Below are 19,073 nucleotides of genomic sequence, written 5' to 3' on the forward strand. Positions count from 1 at the left end.
CAAAACAACGATAAACTTTAACTGTGAATAACTAAGAACTGAGCAAAATCAAAACTCAGGGTCAATTTTTAGAGAATAAAAGGGGGAGACTCATGCTTGCAAAGCACACTGTGCAAATATATCAGCACCCTGAACTCCAGTGGGGTTAACCCACAGATATAATATTCATAGGTACACATTTGTACGTATAGGTGTGTTTATTTCATACCACCCAAATGCATAACCACCTACATACTTCTCTTCATAGGGAATATGAGGCAGAGAAACTACTGTACAGACACACCAGAATGTCTTGGAGATGAAAAAAACAACGAACACCAGAGCCTAACTGTGGCAATGGAATACAAAGATGAAGTTCATCCAGATCCTGAGAGAAAGCAACAAAAAAGTGAAACTATATGCCCTAAGTGTAGTTATTTCCTTCTATAATGCTGTAAGCTCATACAGTAAAAGGGACTGAAACTAATATAAGTACTTACATAGACATGCAGACATGCTTTTGTTGTGGTAACAAATAGTACTCAAGGAAATATAAAGCTAGCATTTTTACTCGTACTAAGCAAACATCATTAGTGTGCAACAGTACACTAGTGAAACTAAGAAATGCCATTACATGGTTAAAAAAATGCTTGTGATTACAAAAACATTTTTCACAACGTGCAAGACAGTACAACAGTTGAAGGTGTACAAGACGCGATATGTACGTGGACACTCTGATAAGAAGTGTACCGCTAGCTATTGGAATAGCACGCGTGCTTCTAAAATGTCACCTGGCATATTGTGTCATGGTCATTTGGGATCACATCAATACCAGAAGTCTCGCACAGCAATCATCCAAAATACTGGAGCATTGCATGCACCTGCAAGGTTTTGAGCCACTGTTTGCTCCCTTTTTCAGGGTTTTGCCTGTACTCTCTATATTTTCTACTTTCTACTCTATTTTCTATTATATTTTTCTGCTTAGTTTCATATAATTATAGCACTGGCTTACTACAAAGTAAGCTGTACTTTCTTTTGCAATGTGAGACCAAAGCACAAGACAAACAAAAAAGTGCTTCCTGAAAGTAAACTGTAACAAAAAGCTTCCTATTAAGTAAGTACATCCTTCAATTTTGAAATATTGTTGCAGGAAGAAACAAAGCAAATCTATTCTTAATTACTGTCAGAACAGGATTAAGAAGGTGTTTTATTAATAATTACTGTGTAGATGCAAGCAATATCTTTCTGTGGTTACGTAAGTTCTCATTCACAGAACCACATCTTCCTCCTCAGGTACAATCACCTCTCATATTTTATGATTTAAATCAAAAACATGCAAAACAACTTCAAAGGAATCCTTTTATTCCCCCTATGCATGACAGACCTGTCCATTTGTTTGGTTTTTGTTTCCTGTGCCAAGTGCTGATTACTGCCTGAGGAACATGGTACCAGACAATCCATGATCCTGTCTGTTATGGCATATACTATATTTTTCAAAGTATTTAGCAGAAGAACTGTAAAGAAATGCAATACATTATATTATACTCAAAGGTTGACAATAAAAAACCCACCATAATACATTGTTTCAAACCAAAACCTGGGGTACACTCTATGTGCATCATGAAAAACTATCGTGGTTGTTCTGGAAATTCAAGGACTCTGGCACTGCAGACATAAAGGAAGGAAAAAGGCTAAGTAACAGATAAAAGCTTGCTAGTGAACTCATTCATTGCTTCCACATGTGCTGAAAGTTTAATTTCTTGTGTTTTGGTTAGAAATTTCCAAGGAGTAAACCTCAGCATTGGCCAGCCAAGTCAGTATCAGAGATAAGATGTCTGTCAGCCAAAGCATCCAAAACTATGCTTTGACATCAAGGTCAGAAAAGCTTTGTTATTTCCAAGCAAAAAGAGTGTCTGCTGCATGTCTGTTTTGACTTGTGATGTAGCTTGTCCTGGCAAGCAGTCCAGGCAGTCACTCTTGTTATAAAATAAAGCTACCTCAGGAGCTAATTTGCTCATTTACAAGACCTACACAGGGGTTGAGAGGTACCCACTGAAGCTGAATATATTGTTGAGCTCTGAAAAACTCTGCCTTTTTCCCCTTTCTCTCTCCCTAAAGCAAAGCAGAATCTCTTGGAAAAGATGATACTGGAAACTCTGAATCCAATGCACTACAACATCACCAGCCTAGTACTGGATACGATGCCAGCGGTCACAGTGCCTATACTCATTCTCATGTGCTTTCTGTTTCTAATGTGGAATCATGAAGAAACTTCATCAATACCAGGTAAATTAACTTTAACTGTAGTACCACCTAAAAGCTGTCAGAGTACTTTTTGTTTGTTTGTTTCTCAAATTTAAGTGAGAAAGTAACGGTGAATAATGATTGTATGCCAACAAAATCTACTGAGAGTCAGTTTAGATAATACAGCTTTTTAAAATAACTTATAAAAGAAGTCAGGCTCACTCTAACCTCTGAACTTCCATAATAAACCTGGCTTGGCTCTATACGACATCTATTTTTCTGCTTTATTATGTATATGCTAGAAGAATATAATACCATTTTTCAAACTCCAGGTGTGCATATTTTCATGTGCATTATAAACTACTTTTTACATGTTTTAAGTTTAAAGCTTTCTAAATTGTCTTTACTAGAAAAAATTATCTAGGAAATTATTCAGATTTTAGTAGATTATCAATTTTTCTCTCCACGTTTGGCACTGAAGACCCTCCAGAACAGAACAACATCAAATGATTTCCCTTTCAGAGCGCCCCTTTGTAATGTTTTGGGGGCTTATGGTAGACATTACAGATTCAGCCTATTTTTCATTAGATGCAGTGCAGTGACCTACTGCATGAATGACAACAGTGTACACATCTCACAAAGGTGTCTGACAGGAATAATCCTACACTAACACAGTGGCACCTGAATGAAATTCTGAGAAAAGGTACTTGCCAAACATCCTTCAATATGCGAAAGCTCTTTGAAAGTTAGAGAACGGGCGATATTCACAGAAGGTTACGCTTTCTATTTGAAAATAGAAGACAGACAGAAAATAGAAGACAAGACAACAGAACTAAATCAATATGCTTTAAGTTTACAGCTATTGAAACAACCTGGAGTCTTGCAATTCCTATTAGTAAACAGTGGAGCCACAAGCAACTTCCAGATTTTTAAACAATATACAAAAGTTTTGTAAGTTCTTCATTTGTTTTATGGAGTTAGATTTATGTTTTACAGACAAAAGGGGCAAATTTAGCTTGCCCTAAAGAAGGAAACTTCCTTTTAAAAGTAATTAAAGGCAAATTCTCTCCTGCTGTCTCCACTTTCTCCTTCTTGTTGTATGAGGGAAATTTGGTGCTGATTTGCAGTGGAAGGATTTAGTTGATAACTTTGTTGACTAAATGCTTATTAATCCATTCTTAGCTCCTACTTAAGCATGTTTTCGTAAGTTCACAGCAGTAAAGGACTTTTTCCTTTAAATATCTGTTTTCTCACTCTAGTATTAATGATGTTAAAAGATGTAATTAATTTAATTACATCAAAAGGATATTGACTTTTCTGTTACTATGACACTTCAACAAAATCAACAAAGATCACTCAAAGGATGTTATACTCACAAATTAATAAACCATATGCATTTTATTTTATCCATTCTTCTTTCTAATATCTAGCCATTGTCCCTCCAAATGTAAGCCATCTCAAAGCAGCAGTTTGAAGTTGTACAAAGAAGTCACGAATGCCACTAGTTGTATGTGCATTGTAAGGGCACAGGCTTCCATAGAAACTAAGTGAGGCTTCAACAACACAGATGCAAGTTTCTCCAAGACAGAACTTCAGAACAGGATTGTGTGTATGAACAGCCCAATGCAGACCTTGACCGTCATCTTAAAAAGCTCCTTTCAAAAGGGTGATGCTCAGAGGTATATTCTTGTCAGTGAGCACTGCTGAGACCAGACTTTTCTTACCCTGTTTCTTAGGGCCAGGATACTGTATGGGAATCGGTCCCCTCATTTCACATGGGAGATTTCTCTGGATGGGAGTAGGTAATGCCTGCAACTACTACAACAAGACATATGGAGAGTTTGTGAGAGTTTGGATCAGCGGTGAAGAAACATTTATAATTAGCAAGTAAATCCTTATTTTCTATCCTTAATAATACGAAGAGCTTTTTCATATTTTTACCTCTTTGCTACGTTTTTTTTCTAAAGTAGAATTGAAGTAATTATTTTCAAAAATTATCCTAACATAAACCTTTTACTTCCTGCTCTTCACAGACATTTTTCTAATCTTTTGTTTCTTTAAAGACTCTGCTATTGAAATCTATGTGGTTCTTTAATTTTCTCTGTGGAAAGGAAGATTAAGTACTGTGGCTCAATCCTAAAAAAATGTTCACCATCTCTTTTACTATTCCATTTAATATTAGGATTACATACTATACAGGAACCTAGACAGACTGCAATGCAGGATTAAGCCAAATTTTAGTTTCCTGTGTTCTTAAATTTCTCTTTAAAGTAGGAGTAGTGCTTGAAGATTATGGCTCAAATTCAGCATGTTAATTAAGCAAATGCAGCATTATAGGATTATGAGTAATTCCACTCCAATTAATGGGATTACTCATAGACTTCGATTATACACAGTGTTAAACATAATGCTAAACCACATTGTTTTATTTATCATTTTATTAGTTCCAGTGGATGGTTGCTTTCTTCTTACATTGGATCTTCTGGATGCTTATGAATTATGCCATGAAAAAAAGTAAAATGTTTACCTGTAATTGATGAAGAATCACAACCTTTTTATTAGCAATATCAATCGATTCATACTCAGATTTCATTATGTAAAAGCTTTTGAAAAACAACATAATGAAGAGGACTATCACAGGATTTGCCATGTGAAACAAGTCCGCTTCATCTCTGTTTTTACCTCTGTGAAAAGAGGTAATCATGACAAGAAAACTGTTTACATTCTCATCCTACATAGGTGTTGCAAATATCAACTAATGCACTGTAATGTTTTGATAATGTAAAATGCTATGAATTCTTACTGCTGTCTTTTACTTTCTGTACTACCAATTCATCAGAAACAAACCAGGAATGCTGACAAACAATGCCACAGCTGCATCAGACTTTACAGTCAATACATCACTTTTCTTCAGACTTTTTTTTGTTTAAAAGCACTGACTGTACCATAGGGAACTAGTGTTTAACTTTTTTTGATACAATAATGTAGCATGAAGTTTTCAATGGTTCATAAATTCACTGCATAACTCAACATAACCTGAATTCTGTAGAAGTATACTATTTCCATCAATGTCATCAGAATTTTAACCATCAAATCCAATCATATTGAGATGCTAATGTACATTCTTAGGTACAACAGATGTTGACTTTTGGAGAACTTCATTAAATAGTTCCATAAGAAAAATCTGCTTACACAAGGTCATATGTCAACATCCTTCCTTAAAATATTATTATGCGTCTCCTGTGTAGATGCGTGGAATAGAAGGAAGCAAAATGAAAATACCTTTCCATTTTTGGGGACATCTGTCATAATTCAACACCATCTTTTCATATTTATGAAAGCACAGACGATGTTCTTTGACGTGCAAAAAACCTTTAAGGAAACTTAGAGAGCAGATGTGGGGAAGTACAGGAAAGAGAGAATCATTGATTTCTTTGGAAGGCTGGACGTGCAGACACACTCCTCCCTGTTTTTACTCCAGTCCGTATTCTATGTCTGTCTATTTGTACCATACAGCATCTCACTATTAACTTTACCTCTCGTCGTCAAAACTATGGTGAAAACCCAGCCCTGCTGAACTCAATAGCAGAAGTCCCACTTTGCCTGACTGAAAAAAGAAGTCTGAGATTTACCCCATAGAGTGTGCCACATGGTAAAGAAAGCGTATTGTTTCATTTCAATCTCTGTTCTGATTTTCTTTCTTTTTGTTGGATTTCATTTGATCAGGTTTTCATCATGTCAACATTTCTGAAATACTAGCTCCCTCTAAAGGAAATTACATCTTAAAGCAATAATGCTGGTCACAACCTGTTTGCCAACATGTGTAAATAAACCTTGTCAACTGTAAAAAGATTTATACATATCACAGATTTCCCTAACATGTCTTTTTAGGAATATTTATCCCACACATATCATCATATTATGATGCTGCATTTTTAAGTGATGCATATATATTTATGCTTTCTGTATCTGTCTGGGAATGACCAAATAGCTGTAGAAAGTATAGCTGTAATTTCATACACATCATGATGAAATTATCAACTGTCAAATATTTTACACCTCATCTTCTGAAATATCTGACATTGGTCACTGCCTGATTGTGTCATATATCTACATGTTTCTATGTATACACACTATTCAGATTAAAAGATTGTGGTAACCATTTGCATTTTAACTGAAAAATAGTTTTAAATCTGAACAGAATACATTAATACATCTAATATACATTCTGAAGGCATTTATCATCAAGATTTTTAAGTTATGTAAAAAGAACAATATTTAATGTCAAGCATTGTACTTCCTGCTAAAATGAGAATGCAAGTCAGTACTTCAGAGCAACTATAAGATGTCAGAATTAAAATTCTGTGTACAATCTCTGAAACAGTATTTTTGTTTTGGGCTTTTTCTCCCCATTTCTTTCCCAGACCCTCAAGTGTGTTCCATGTAATGAAACACTGGCATTATGTTTCTCGATTTGGGAGCAAGCTTGGATTACAGTGCATTGGCATGTATGAAAATGGAATCATATTTAATAACAACCCAGCACACTGGAAAGAAATTCGACCCTTTTTCACCAAAGGTAAATCAGTGTGCATTAATATACTTCATTACTGTAGCACACAGTCTATCTTTTCTGAACTGCTCTTTGTCTTTGCATACTTAAATTACAGAAATCAGTTCTCTTTATATAGCCCATAGAATTATTTTATTGCACATGTTCTTTCACACTTGTCCTGCCTGGTATGCCATTTGAAATGGTCCTGAGGTAGCTTTGCAGATTCTTAATCTCATCCAATTAAAACTAAATTAAATGATGCCCACAAGCCATGTTTTTATGTTTCAAATCCAGCATTTACAATAGCTCAACTGGCACTTCCATAAATGTAGTTGGCTGTTCCTAGTTCAGCCTCCACTGAGTTCAAAGACTTCTCTGTCTTGTTCTAATTGAAAAAAAAAAAAAAAAAAAAAAGAGTTCTTTAGTTTCAAAAATAATTTAGAAGATCTGCACAGCAGACCTATTTATTAATTCCTTTAATATACTAGGAATCAATGTAGTAACAGAGAGAGATTGAAGTAATTAATATCACCAGGTTGAAATCAAACAGGAAATTACATAAACTCCAGTGTTACTATTTTATGAGTCTGCAATTTTTGATTCACCTTCTTTCTACAAATTGAAAATTTTCAGTATTTGTATATCATTAGAATTAGCTACTTCAAATGATCTTACAGCCTTCCTAACAAAACTGCCACACCTGTTCTGCAAGCTCCACAGTTGCGACTGCGGGAGTTTACAACAGTGATTTCAGAACCTGAAAGTAAAGCAAAGTAAAACCTAGAAGAAATCAATTATCTGTGGGTTTAAACTTTCTATATTATTTTGTTGATATATCTGTGCTGCTACATGACACTTGGGCCTCTCCTACATGATTTTGCTATTGAAAAATATCTGCAACTGGTTGAAGATGGCCAGGAAAAGATGTGTGTTTCTTCTTATTCCTAGAACTACCAGTTCTATTCACAAAACAGACCTCCTCTCTTCTCAATTAAAATATACGATCCCTCTCAACATATATTTGATAAAATAACGTCCTTGAGGCAATTCCAGCAATTCCTGTATGGAAAAGTAATTGAAATAGAGTACTTAGGGCAAGATTTCCAGTCATTCAAAAGTAATCTGAATCCATTCTAGCCGGAGCCTATCGAAATCCCACTGAACTACATAGCAATGGAACGGACCACTGCTTCTGATTGCTTTTGAATTCTTCAAATGCAATAAATTCGTCATGATACTATCATCACTGCTCATTGGAGGACAGACTACTGCCAGGCTAGGCTTCAGTATGTCCACAATGACATTAAAATGTTGCCAGCAGTTTACTGAAAAGCTACCATGCTGTTTAAGAGCACCCAGGAGTTATGTTTTCAGAAATTCCCTTCATCCCCCCCCACAAATCCCCAACCTATCTTCCCTGCTCAGTGTCACTGCAAACAAATGAGATAGGACATCCCCAGTGCCTGTAATGCAGATGAGGATGTGGATACCCTCCCACACAGAAAGGTAGCACAAATGATGCCAAATATCTTCCCTTAACATGGTACGAACCTAGCAGAAAATGTGTGGTTTGAGACACAAAGTGGCTGGAAGCAAGGGATGTTTGGGCTTTGAGTTCATTACCATTTTAACTCAAAATGCTTACATTTTTCTTTCAAAAGATGATAAATCAGTAAATTTCCGAATTATTTTATACCAGTCACTCACATGATAATGTTTTACATTTTATTGACACCATTATTGCCAGTTGATAAATTATAAATAAGGTATGAAAGTTAACCAATCTTCTGATCATTTTGCACATATATTTCAGCTCTGTCTGGTCCTGGTCTTGTGCGTATGATAGCAATTTGTGTTGAATCAACAATTGATCACCTGGACAAACTAGAGGAAGTAACCACTGAAGTAGGAAACATCAATGTGTTGAATCTTATGAGACGGATCATGCTTGACACATCTAACAAGCTTTTTCTTGGGATCCCTTTGGATGGTACTAACACTTTTATTTATACCTTATGATGGATCTAAAGTGTATGTCCAAGGAAAAGTCATTGACACCACTCAGCAGTTTTACTTCAGAAAATAGAGCAAGAACAGGCTTTTATATCACCATATAATTAATTGAAATTGATTTATGAGTGATTTTAATTATAAGAGAATCTTATACAACCAAAAATATACATTAGTTTGTCACACTCATCTTAATAAATAGTACCATTTAAAGAGATTTTTTTTATGCACTGAGTTGCTACATCCCAATATTATATGCATATAGGAATTGGAAGTCTTTCCAGAGTAAATGATTTCCTTGAAAAGAAAATTTATGTCTCCCGTGATTTTTTCATCCTCAAAACCACATGACAGAAATAACATTATCTCGATGTTTAAATTATCCCATTTCAATATGCTGCAAGAGTTCTGCTTCTGCTCCCCTGTGGGAGACTATTTGGCTTTGGTTGACACACCACTATCTCCTTGTAGCTAGCTACCAAGAAGTTTTACAAAGATCTATACCTTTTCTACAGTGCTACAAGTGTTTCCTAATGCTATTTACCACCATTAAAACCAGTTGTTTATCAAATTCCCATGAATTTAGTCAGAGTAGGGAACAGGGCCTTATTATTATTTTTTCTAAAGCATCTGTGTTATTTGACTATTGAGGTTTATGTTTTATACTGCTTTTTGTTAATGTTTCTTTTCAGAACATGCCATTGTACTTAAGATTCAAAATTACTTTGATGCTTGGCAAGCACTTTTATTAAAGCCTGACATCTTTTTTAAGATTTCTTGGCTGTGCAAGAAATATGAAGAGGCAGTGTAAGTATCAATGGTCCTACAAACCATTTGCATAAGATCCTTTCTTTCTATAAAGATCTTCTTTGATGTTTACCTCTGCCTTTTAGAAAATAAATTGCTAAACTTGAAAAGGTGACTGGCTGAAGTCCCCTATATGCAGATCCAAGATACCAACAAAACAAGATACCCCACTGAATCTACAAGTGGCTGATCTCAGGGGACGATTTATAGCCCCTGTCTATTCAGCTCTAGTTTACTCACCAAAATATTAGTTAATGACAGCTCAAATGTGAAATCAAATTTAAATCACTGGTTCAGTTCAAACAGACAAGGAAAAGCCATCATATGGGGTAAAGTTACATTTGCTATCTAGTCAAGGACAGACAAATATCAAAGCTACAGTTCATCAAAAGAAAAAAAAAACAACTACATTCATGGCACTATCTGAGAAGAGTTAAACCCTGAGCATAATTCTATTTATTGGTTCCCTCACCATGCATTTTTGAGTCAACAACTCATTTTTGTGTTAAAACTTGGTGCTCAGCATAGCATGATAATCCATTTCAAGGGGCTTTTTTCTAAGTAAGGAACAAATACATTTTGTCATCTTCCTCTTTGCAAAAATACAAAATGCCTCTTCTATTTTTATGATCTCATTTGCTATCTTCTGCCAAAACAGGACTGACTATAAAAAGAACTGGCAATCAGTTTGTTCATTTTGGATTTGGATTGCATCCAGTGAGAGAAACTACTACTTATGAAGCATGTGCAATAAATTGTTTTGATAGTGCTGTATAACATAAAGACTTTAGGGGGAAGATGGAAGTTCACCTAAAGTAATTGACAACTCTTATGAACTAGACACAAGATTTATCTTCTTTACCATTTGCTTGCCAGTTATATTATGGCACTGATTAGTTCTTTATCCTGTGATTCTAATAATAGCTAACTATGGTGGCTCAGTTATTACTAGAAAGCCCCTGCAGGCAAATATTGATGTTTCAAAAGCAATCCCATTAAAATGGACTTATTCATAAATTTCTACTGAAAAAAAAAAATTATAAAGATCGTTTGACTTAAATCAATGCAAAGAACCACCACATGACTTTTGATATTCTTCTGATAAAGTTGGCAAAAAGGACCATTTGCTATTTCTAATACATAAAAGATGTTATAAATAATGAGAACTTTATCAGGTTTGAAGTTTTAAATGCATTTACCCCTGCAAACCTAGTGAAATTTTCTATCCCAACAATAACAAAAACAAATGGAAAGCCTAAGAATTTCATTTAAAAAAACTTTTAAAATATTTTAAAAAAATAATCGCTTTCAATTATATAGCTAATTGAAAATCCCAAATAAAGTTATAAAAATTGTTGGACATTGCTTTTTCCCACCACTGAAATACAAACTGTTGACACAGTATTACTATTAAAACATGAAAAATTTAGATCAACTCTACCTTCAAGATAGTACAATTTTTCTAACATTTATCTACATTTTTCTAACAATTATCCCCCATGTTCTCCAAGTTCATTGTATTCACAATATAAAATAGAAAATAAATGATTTATTTGGAAATGTTAATAAATCTTTAAAAACTCTACTCATTAATGGTATACAGCGACATATTTTCATCCTTTTCAGTCTATCCTATATAAAGAGAATAAGATTTCAGTCTAAACTAACAAGCAATTATTTAGTAAGAAATAATAAGAAAATACACCTTCCCTTAGTATTACTGCTTTTGCACAAAACCATATAACCACTTTTAGGAATACTCAATTTCTGCCACTCTTAGATGTTTTTACTGGTATAATCTCTATGTTTCTAATCATATCCTAGTGTATACTCAAAGCCTACAGATGTTTATCTTATGTTGGATTTCATCTGTTTTCAGCAAGGATCTGAAAGGAGCAATGGAAATCCTAATAGAACAGAAAAGACAAAAGCTTTCCACTGTTGAAAAATTGGATGAACACATGGATTTCGCATCCCAATTGATTTTTGCACAGGTATTGGCAGTGTACTCAAAATATGGCTAACTTCGATATTTCTGACATTCTCCTGTCGCTAACAACACAGATATTTTAAGTTTAACTTGCAAAACCTATCTGAAAGTCATGTCATCATAAAGATATACAAATTAGTTGGATCTGTGCAGTCACTCACAGTGACTCAAACATTGAATAGTTGCAATTTTGGGAACAGGTGCTTTTCTGATTTTTTTTTCATGGCTTAAACAACATCCTTACAAGTCTTGCATCTATCCCTGAATGGCCTCCAGTCTTTCCCTAACCCCTGTATTTTATCTTGATGTATTGCCTCTTGTTTGCAAAGGCTCCAAATGCTATGTAAATCCTACCTTGCATAATCTCTGATAGCTCATAAATTCTCTGAGGAAAGGCAATAAATCAGTAAGAATCTGAGCTAAGCTAACTCTTGCTTTTCTGTTAAGATAATATACACTCATCAAAACATGGCTTTTCTGTGTTTCTCCAAAGGACAAAAAAATAAATGCTATTTAGCATATGAGATAGAAAGACTGACAAGATTTTTACTTTTGCAGATAGTCTAGGTCCTTCCCATTCTACCACTATAGGACCTTTGTTGGCATCAGAGTTCCACAATCAACATTTTCCCCAAAATTTTAAATTTTTTTCAGAACAGAGGGGACCTGACTGCTGAGAATGTGAACCAGTGCGTGTTGGAGATGATGATTGCTGCTCCTGATACTCTGTCTGTAACTCTCTTCTTTATGCTAATACTGATTGCAGAGCACCCCACAGTGGAAGAGGACATGATGAGAGAAATTGAAACTGTTATGGGTAAGCAGGAGCTTCAAAGTCAGTGATGTGGGAATGTAATTTTGCTTCAGCAGTGATCTAATTTTGATTATTCAAAGGCCAAAAATTCTGTTTTCTTCCAACAGAAGTATTTGCTGTAAATATGACTACCAATATATAAAAGATTTTATTCAAGATCAAATGAAAGAAGATGAGCAATTTGTAAGATTAATTCAAATAGGAATCATCAGAATTGACAATCTATTAGAAAGAACACCCTATAATCACTCCTCAGCAACAGCAGTGCAAATCAGCACTCACCTCAGATTCTATTGAAATTATTTTCCATTTACCATGAATAGCAAAAGAGGACACTCATTTCAAATACTTCTAATCACCAGTACTGTGTATATATAGAACCTGTCTAGGTTTCACTATGACTGCAGAAGAGAAAGAGAAAATTAAAATTATATTCTGCTGTCATCCACTTTGATATCAAACTGGTCTCCTCTTTAAATACCAACTATTCAAAACACAATCAAGATATTCCAAATTTGTATTCTTCTCTTTCCCTAGACTTCATTCAAAGCCTGACACTGAACTAATATCCACTCTTATTCAAGATTTACTTCTGGTCAGTTAAACACGGGAAAGTGTATAACAAGTCCTTTATTCTTTTTCTAAGGCACTTATATTAAACCTGATTTTATTGTCCTCATGAGAGTTGAGTACTCATTTATCTTCCCTATTTATTTCTAATAGTCTCTACTTCTAAGGCAGTACAATGTTGTTGCCTTTTCCTTAAGCAAATGACCAGCTCAGGTAGCAAAGCTGCCTTTTATCTTGTAAACCTACCACTGCAGTGGTCAGCCTGTAGCTCTTGAGCTGCTTGTGGCTTGAAAGTTAAAGTAAGGCTCCCACTGGCAGCACGTCATGGCGCTGATACTGCTGCTGATGGAATCAAGCTGGGAGAAAGTTACTCACGGTAACTGAAATAGTCAGCTGTACATCCACCCAAACCCAATCACATGGTGAAAATTTAAGTTCCCTACAAAGTTATGTCCCATCTGCAGACTATTCCCAGATTCCATTTGCTGTCAGCTCTCAGAAGATTTCTTTGTTGTGTCTTGTTGCTCTCATTCATAAAAAATTCAGGGAAGGACTTTTGGAGTTCTGTCATTGACAAGAAAGCAGAACAAAGACTCATAATGTATTAAGAAGAAGGTGAGATCATAAATTAATTAACTAGGGTTTATGCTGATGAACAATATACAAGATTTCCTGAATATGTAAGGCTACATAAAACTCCTTAGAAGCTGTTGGATCCTTCCTACCATTTCAGAAACTGAGAATCTTCCAAAAATATTTTGGGATTTGTACAATGAAGCTATTAAATTCATAACCAACTTCTTCACCATCTGTTCTATTCCACAAGGTGACAGAGACATACAGAGTGATGACATGCCAAACTTAAAAATCGTGGAGAATTTTATTTATGAGAGCATGAGATACCAGCCAGTTGTGGACCTGATCATGCGAAAAGCTTTACAAGATGATGTAATTGATGGCTATCCTGTGAAAAAGGGGACAAACATTATTCTCAATATTGGACGTATGCATAAGCTTGAATTCTTCCCAAAGCCGAATGAGTTTTCTCTTGAAAATTTTGAGAAAAATGTGAGTTTTCTATTTTATTTTTCACAGGAAATTGGGTATTATCTATTGACAGTGTCTCTTCCTCTTATTTTGATCAAGAACTTTGTGACCATAAGACTGTTATCCCTTTGTGTAAGTGCCTAGTTAGCTATAAATCCTGCTTATTACTATTATTATTAAAGCTAGGCCAATATTTTCCTATCAAAGTGCCTTTTAATTAAAAAATACTTATGATATCAAAACCAAAGTTTTCCCAGACATCTTAAGTTTGATTAAAAATTCCTGATTAAATTTGTCAGACACCCATAGTTCCCATTATATCCCCTGACACTGGACAAAATAAAAGAGGCTTTAGGGAGCTAGAGCCTTGCAAGCAGTATAACACAGAGCTGAGGCCATGTAAGGATTCTCTGGAGAGATGAAGCAGGATAGTAACTCCTGAGAGACTGAGAATCTAGCACCCATTTTATTCTCTCTTTTTTTAAATTGCTAAATAAAAACAAACATGTTTTATAGACCAAAACTCAATACTGCAGATGCTGAGTAATTCAGTCCCAGTTCAGCACAGCATGTCAATTTAAATTAAATTCTAACTCTCAAAAGAACTAGAATTTTCTTTAGTGTACATTACTGAGTCCTGTATCAAAAGAAATGTGAACTTTTTTCCTACTTGTAATCCTCTATCTATCATAAATCGACTATTTACTTTCATTTAGACCTCTGCTCTTTTGATTACTGATTAAACAAATTATTTTGCAAAACTGTATTTGTTCAGCAATAATCATCTGGATAGATTAAGAAAGAAAGAAAGAAAGAAAGAAGGAAAGAAAGAAAGAAAGAAAGAAAGAAAGAAAGAAAATAGACTGATTCTATGGCACATTGGAATCCTTCTTTTTGACTATTAACCAGTGCAGATGGAAGCAGAAGATACTGCTACCCATGTGGCAGCACAAAATATGAAATACTAAGGTTTGCTTAGCACTCCTGTGAGGGAATTAGAAAAGTCTCTGGAATAAATAGCCATGCAAGGGTGGAGGGAATAATCGACTTAGTTCTGTGAAGGGAATCTTAACTGCAGAACGTTAGCCTTACCATCATAGATGCACAGATTTTCCTGGTATGCAATCTTTTACATTTTCTAGTGGCTTGTCAAATATTAAGGTTGAATGGAGCTGAAGTTAAAGGGTTAATGTTTTCTACAGCTGTCACAGTTCTCATTTTGTCCAACTAAAAAGTTAGGAAATAACTTTATCACCTGGCAATTTTTTTTTTCTTTTGAGATGTCAGCAGCTGCACGCATAAGTGTCCACAGACAGTAATTTCAGTTTTAAAGAAATAAATAATGATCTACTTTGATGCACCAAAAATGGGCTTACTAGTAAGAACACTGGAAAAAATAATTAAGAAAATAAATAAAGAAAATATATGAATGTTCAAGCCAGAAACATGCCCCTAAGTTTTCAATTTTTCCTATCAAAAATCTAGGAGTACCATGTATGCCACACACAAATGAGCACTGACCAACCTGGTTAACATTTCTCAACTGCCGTTGGATTACCCATAGCAAACTCTGCACACAGTATTAAAAACAACAGATCAAGAAAAAAAGACATTGTAGAAAATTCGAGAGCGATTAAGTTTATTGAAATAACTATTCACTTCGAATAGCTTCAATTTTGCCACCCATTATTTTCATTCTAAGTATTTCTATCAAAATGGATTTCTTGCTTATATTAAAAGCCCACTTTGCTACTAAAAATATCTCCCCTTGACCAAATATTTAACCACACATTTTCTATCTGACCTGATGCATTCTGTTTGCCACATAATTATTCTAGCAGGCACAATTTTCACACAGTTGTCTAAGTGAATAGTAATTCACACCATTATTTATGATAAGATGGCATTGTTAGAATCTAAACATTTTTCCATTTTCCCAGGCTGTGCATTTGCCATTGTGCTGTACTGCCAGCTGCTGTACTTGCTCTGTATTATAAACTCTTGTATTTACCTATCATTTTTCAAAAAGTACAGCTCAGTTTAATTGAAAAAATTTAAGCAGAAAACACTTTTTGCAGTTTGAAAATGAAAAAAATAGATAATTTAATATAAAGCAACCTTTTCTACTCTATTCTTTAGTTAAATAGTAAGTCAGGACACAGCTAATCACTTTTTTAAAAGAAAGCTACACAGATGAAGAAAAATAATTTATTTATAGCCAGACTTGCTTTTTCTTACTCATAATAAGTACCTTTGTACCTCATTAGCAGTACTATTCATGCTGTTGGGACTGTTTTGGAATACTGATCTATTCAATGTCAATAAAAGTAGCAGAAACTGGCTGTGCATTCTTAACAGTTCTGGGAATCCTGCATTTCACATTTTAGTTGATAGGACAGAAGATGATCATTTTATAAGTGTTATCTCTCTATTAGATATCAAATAAAATTTTCAATATTGCATCTTATGACAATAATTCTCAGGAACAGTAACTTTTTAATTACAATTATAGTAGGTGTGCAGCTTTGTGATTATCTTTAGACAAGGGATCAGCTTGTATCTCAGACTTTGTAAATGAACATTTTCTGAAAAAGTTTTTAAATGAATTTTAATGCATATTGAAGGGCAAAAGCTTCACTTCATTTCACAGCTTGTGGTAAAATCCTTGTAGCTCGCAGGGTGAACGGGCTGAAATACATGGGCAGAATTCAACTGCTTAACTTTCCATTCCCTGCTATCTTAGCATTTAAAACGGCATACCTTCTGTAGGTGTCTCTGTATTTTGGCCTGACTTGGGTGGAAGGGCAGTTCAGTGTAAAGGGAAGAAGTAATTGCTCCTAAGAGATTCTTTCCACAAGTTTTTCAGAACATATTTACTACCAATTTCCATCATAACTTTGGCTACTTTTATGAAGAAAAATTTGTCTTAAACTTTATTGCTCATGTTATTCTGTGCAGGTTCCTTCACGCTATTTCCAACCATTTGGATTTGGCCCTCGGGGCTGTGTAGGAAAGTTTATTGCCATGGTAATGATGAAAGCAATTCTGGTGACTCTTCTGAGACGGTGCAGAGTACAGACAATGAAAGGAAGAGGCCTTAACAACATCCAGAAAAACAATGACTTATCCATGCACCCAATAGAAAGGCAGCCTCTGCTGGAGATGGTTTTCACACCAAGAAGAAACACAAACAAGAATCAGGGTGACTAAAATGGATCAGCGTTAAACTTACAGGGCTTTCTCAGCCACGGCCACTAAGAAATACCCATCATTCCTAGGTAAAGATAGAGAGTAAAACATTTTGTTGCCCCTAAATGACTACGGCTTCAGACGACAACTTGTTCTGCCTGTACAGCAGAACCACATTCTGGCCACAACTTCAATGTAATAAAGAAAGACTAAAATTACAAAATAGCCCTGTTGCTAGGTGATGGCACACCATACGCAGGATTCCTGGCTACTTTCTAAAACCATCAAGTTCAGCTGAAGTTATGCCTTGTTTTTCAAACAGCGCAAGTTCAGATGTTTGGGGGTCAACAAAAGAACATGCCTGACATGTTTAATTCCAGGACTACATGTGTCCCCCTTCCCCCCACCTCCCCAAAGTTGAGCCTAGCCATATTTAAATACTGCAAAAGCTCTAATTATCTGGTTTTGAAAACATATGAATAATATTAAAGTTGATTTTAAGATTATGAAACAATTAAAAATATTTAGGACATACATAAGTTGTAAAAAAATGTTTGTACAAGAAGTCTTTCAAACATTTTTCTTTACTGTTTTGCAGTCATATTAAACAGATACCAAAGACTTATAGTGTCAGACAGATTTTACTGATGGTAGTAATCTTCAGAGTACTAGGTAATATGACAGTTGAGGTAACTGCTCTGTGTTTTTAAAACCCAGTGTCCTGCTACGGAGTATGCTACAGAGGATCTGTAAACATCTCGGTAAAGACCAGTTGAGATTTAGGTAACAAATATGAAACATTACCACTAGTATTACATGGAGAGGGGACGACAGCACTCAGCTCCACCTCATCTGGTTAACTGTAGAAATTTCCCACCTCACCTCAGTTTGGTGAAGTTCAAATTCTCTCTAAACTGTCTAAGCAGTACCAAATCCTGTTTCAGTCTGGGTTTAATTGCTCAATTCTACTTCAGAGAGTAAGATTTCAAGTTGTTGTCAATGTTCCCACACTACAGCAGGGGAGAAAGTCCCTCCCTAATTATCCACATGGCTTTTATTGCTTCTCCTGGAAGAGCACTGGGCTGTAGCCTGCTCTCAAGCATCTTGCTCCACGCCCACTGACTTAAAGAGAGTCAGTAGCATAAAAGAAACACTGGCTCAAGAAGCAGACTTTTTTTTTTTTTTTTTTTTTTGAGAGAGAGAGAGAGATAAAATGGGCTTCACTCATCTACTCAAGGTAAGATGCAAGTTTCATTGGGTAAATGCTCAGAGTTTTGTGGTGGCAATGGAGAAAAGTTCTGAAGTAACAAGCAGATTTCTAGAAAACATTTTTTAAAGAGTTTTTGCATACACAAATTCTTATTTTAATTATAAATTAGGATTAGTTTTATACGTAGTCCTTAACAGGAAAGCTACTTAACTACCCAAAATTTCTTGTTGAAAATGGACCGATCTTGAAATCTGTAGAATCTTGACATTCATTGATATCTCTATTATCTTAATGATGAGCTGTTAGTCTGGACAAGAAGATGATGATCTTAATGATGGCTTAATGACAACGGTCCTTGACAGAGACTTTCAATTTTCAGAAGCTTGAGTTTTTATACCATGTAACCCAAAGAAAGGGGTTTTCTGGATAAAGTGCCTTGATAAAGCCAAACCACCAATGTACAACAGGCTTTATATTAACCTTTTCCTTCCAAATCACTTAAACTATAAAAAGAAAAAAGTGTTTATGTCCTTACTTAGAAAATTCTACTTTTTAAGTCATGAAGTGACACAGTGGTATGAACCTTTGGAATATCTACTGTAACCTCTATTTCTACATTCTCTGTAGCCTTTAAACTAGGAAATTGTTAGAGCTGTTG

General features: G+C 35.0%; 1 protein-coding gene across 1 annotated transcript; it reads left to right on the forward strand.

The window, feature by feature from the left end:
• Positions 1 to 1,899: 1,899 nt before the first annotated feature.
• Positions 1,900 to 17,226, forward strand: CYP19A1 (cytochrome P450 family 19 subfamily A member 1). The gene is made up of 9 exons (XM_074837363.1): positions 1,900 to 2,265; positions 3,960 to 4,110; positions 6,648 to 6,802; positions 8,592 to 8,768; positions 9,481 to 9,595; positions 11,475 to 11,589; positions 12,240 to 12,402; positions 13,796 to 14,037; positions 16,975 to 17,226. Exons 1-9 carry the CDS (start codon positions 2,121 to 2,123, stop codon positions 17,224 to 17,226), a joined length of 1,515 nt encoding a protein of 504 aa, XP_074693464.1. The 5' UTR covers positions 1,900 to 2,120.
• Positions 17,227 to 19,073: the final 1,847 nt, after the last annotated feature.

Source organism: Strix aluco, chromosome 12 (assembly GCF_031877795.1).
Source record: "Strix aluco isolate bStrAlu1 chromosome 12, bStrAlu1.hap1, whole genome shotgun sequence".
Lineage (NCBI taxonomy): Eukaryota > Metazoa > Chordata > Aves > Strigiformes > Strigidae > Strix > Strix aluco.

What these genes read in the sequence shown, in the direction of transcription:
- CYP19A1 (XM_074837363.1), top strand. Translation starts at nt 2,121, where the DNA reads ATGATACTGGAAACTCTGAATCCAATGCACTACAACATCACCAGCCTA. An exon ending in GAAACATTTATAATTAGCAA is followed by an intron (nt 4,111 to 6,647) that starts GTAAATCCTTAT and finishes TTTCTTTCCCAG; the next exon opens with ACCCTCAAGTGTGTTCCATG. An exon ending in AGAAATTGAAACTGTTATGG is followed by an intron (nt 12,403 to 13,795) that starts GTAAGCAGGAGC and finishes CTATTCCACAAG; the next exon opens with GTGACAGAGACATACAGAGT.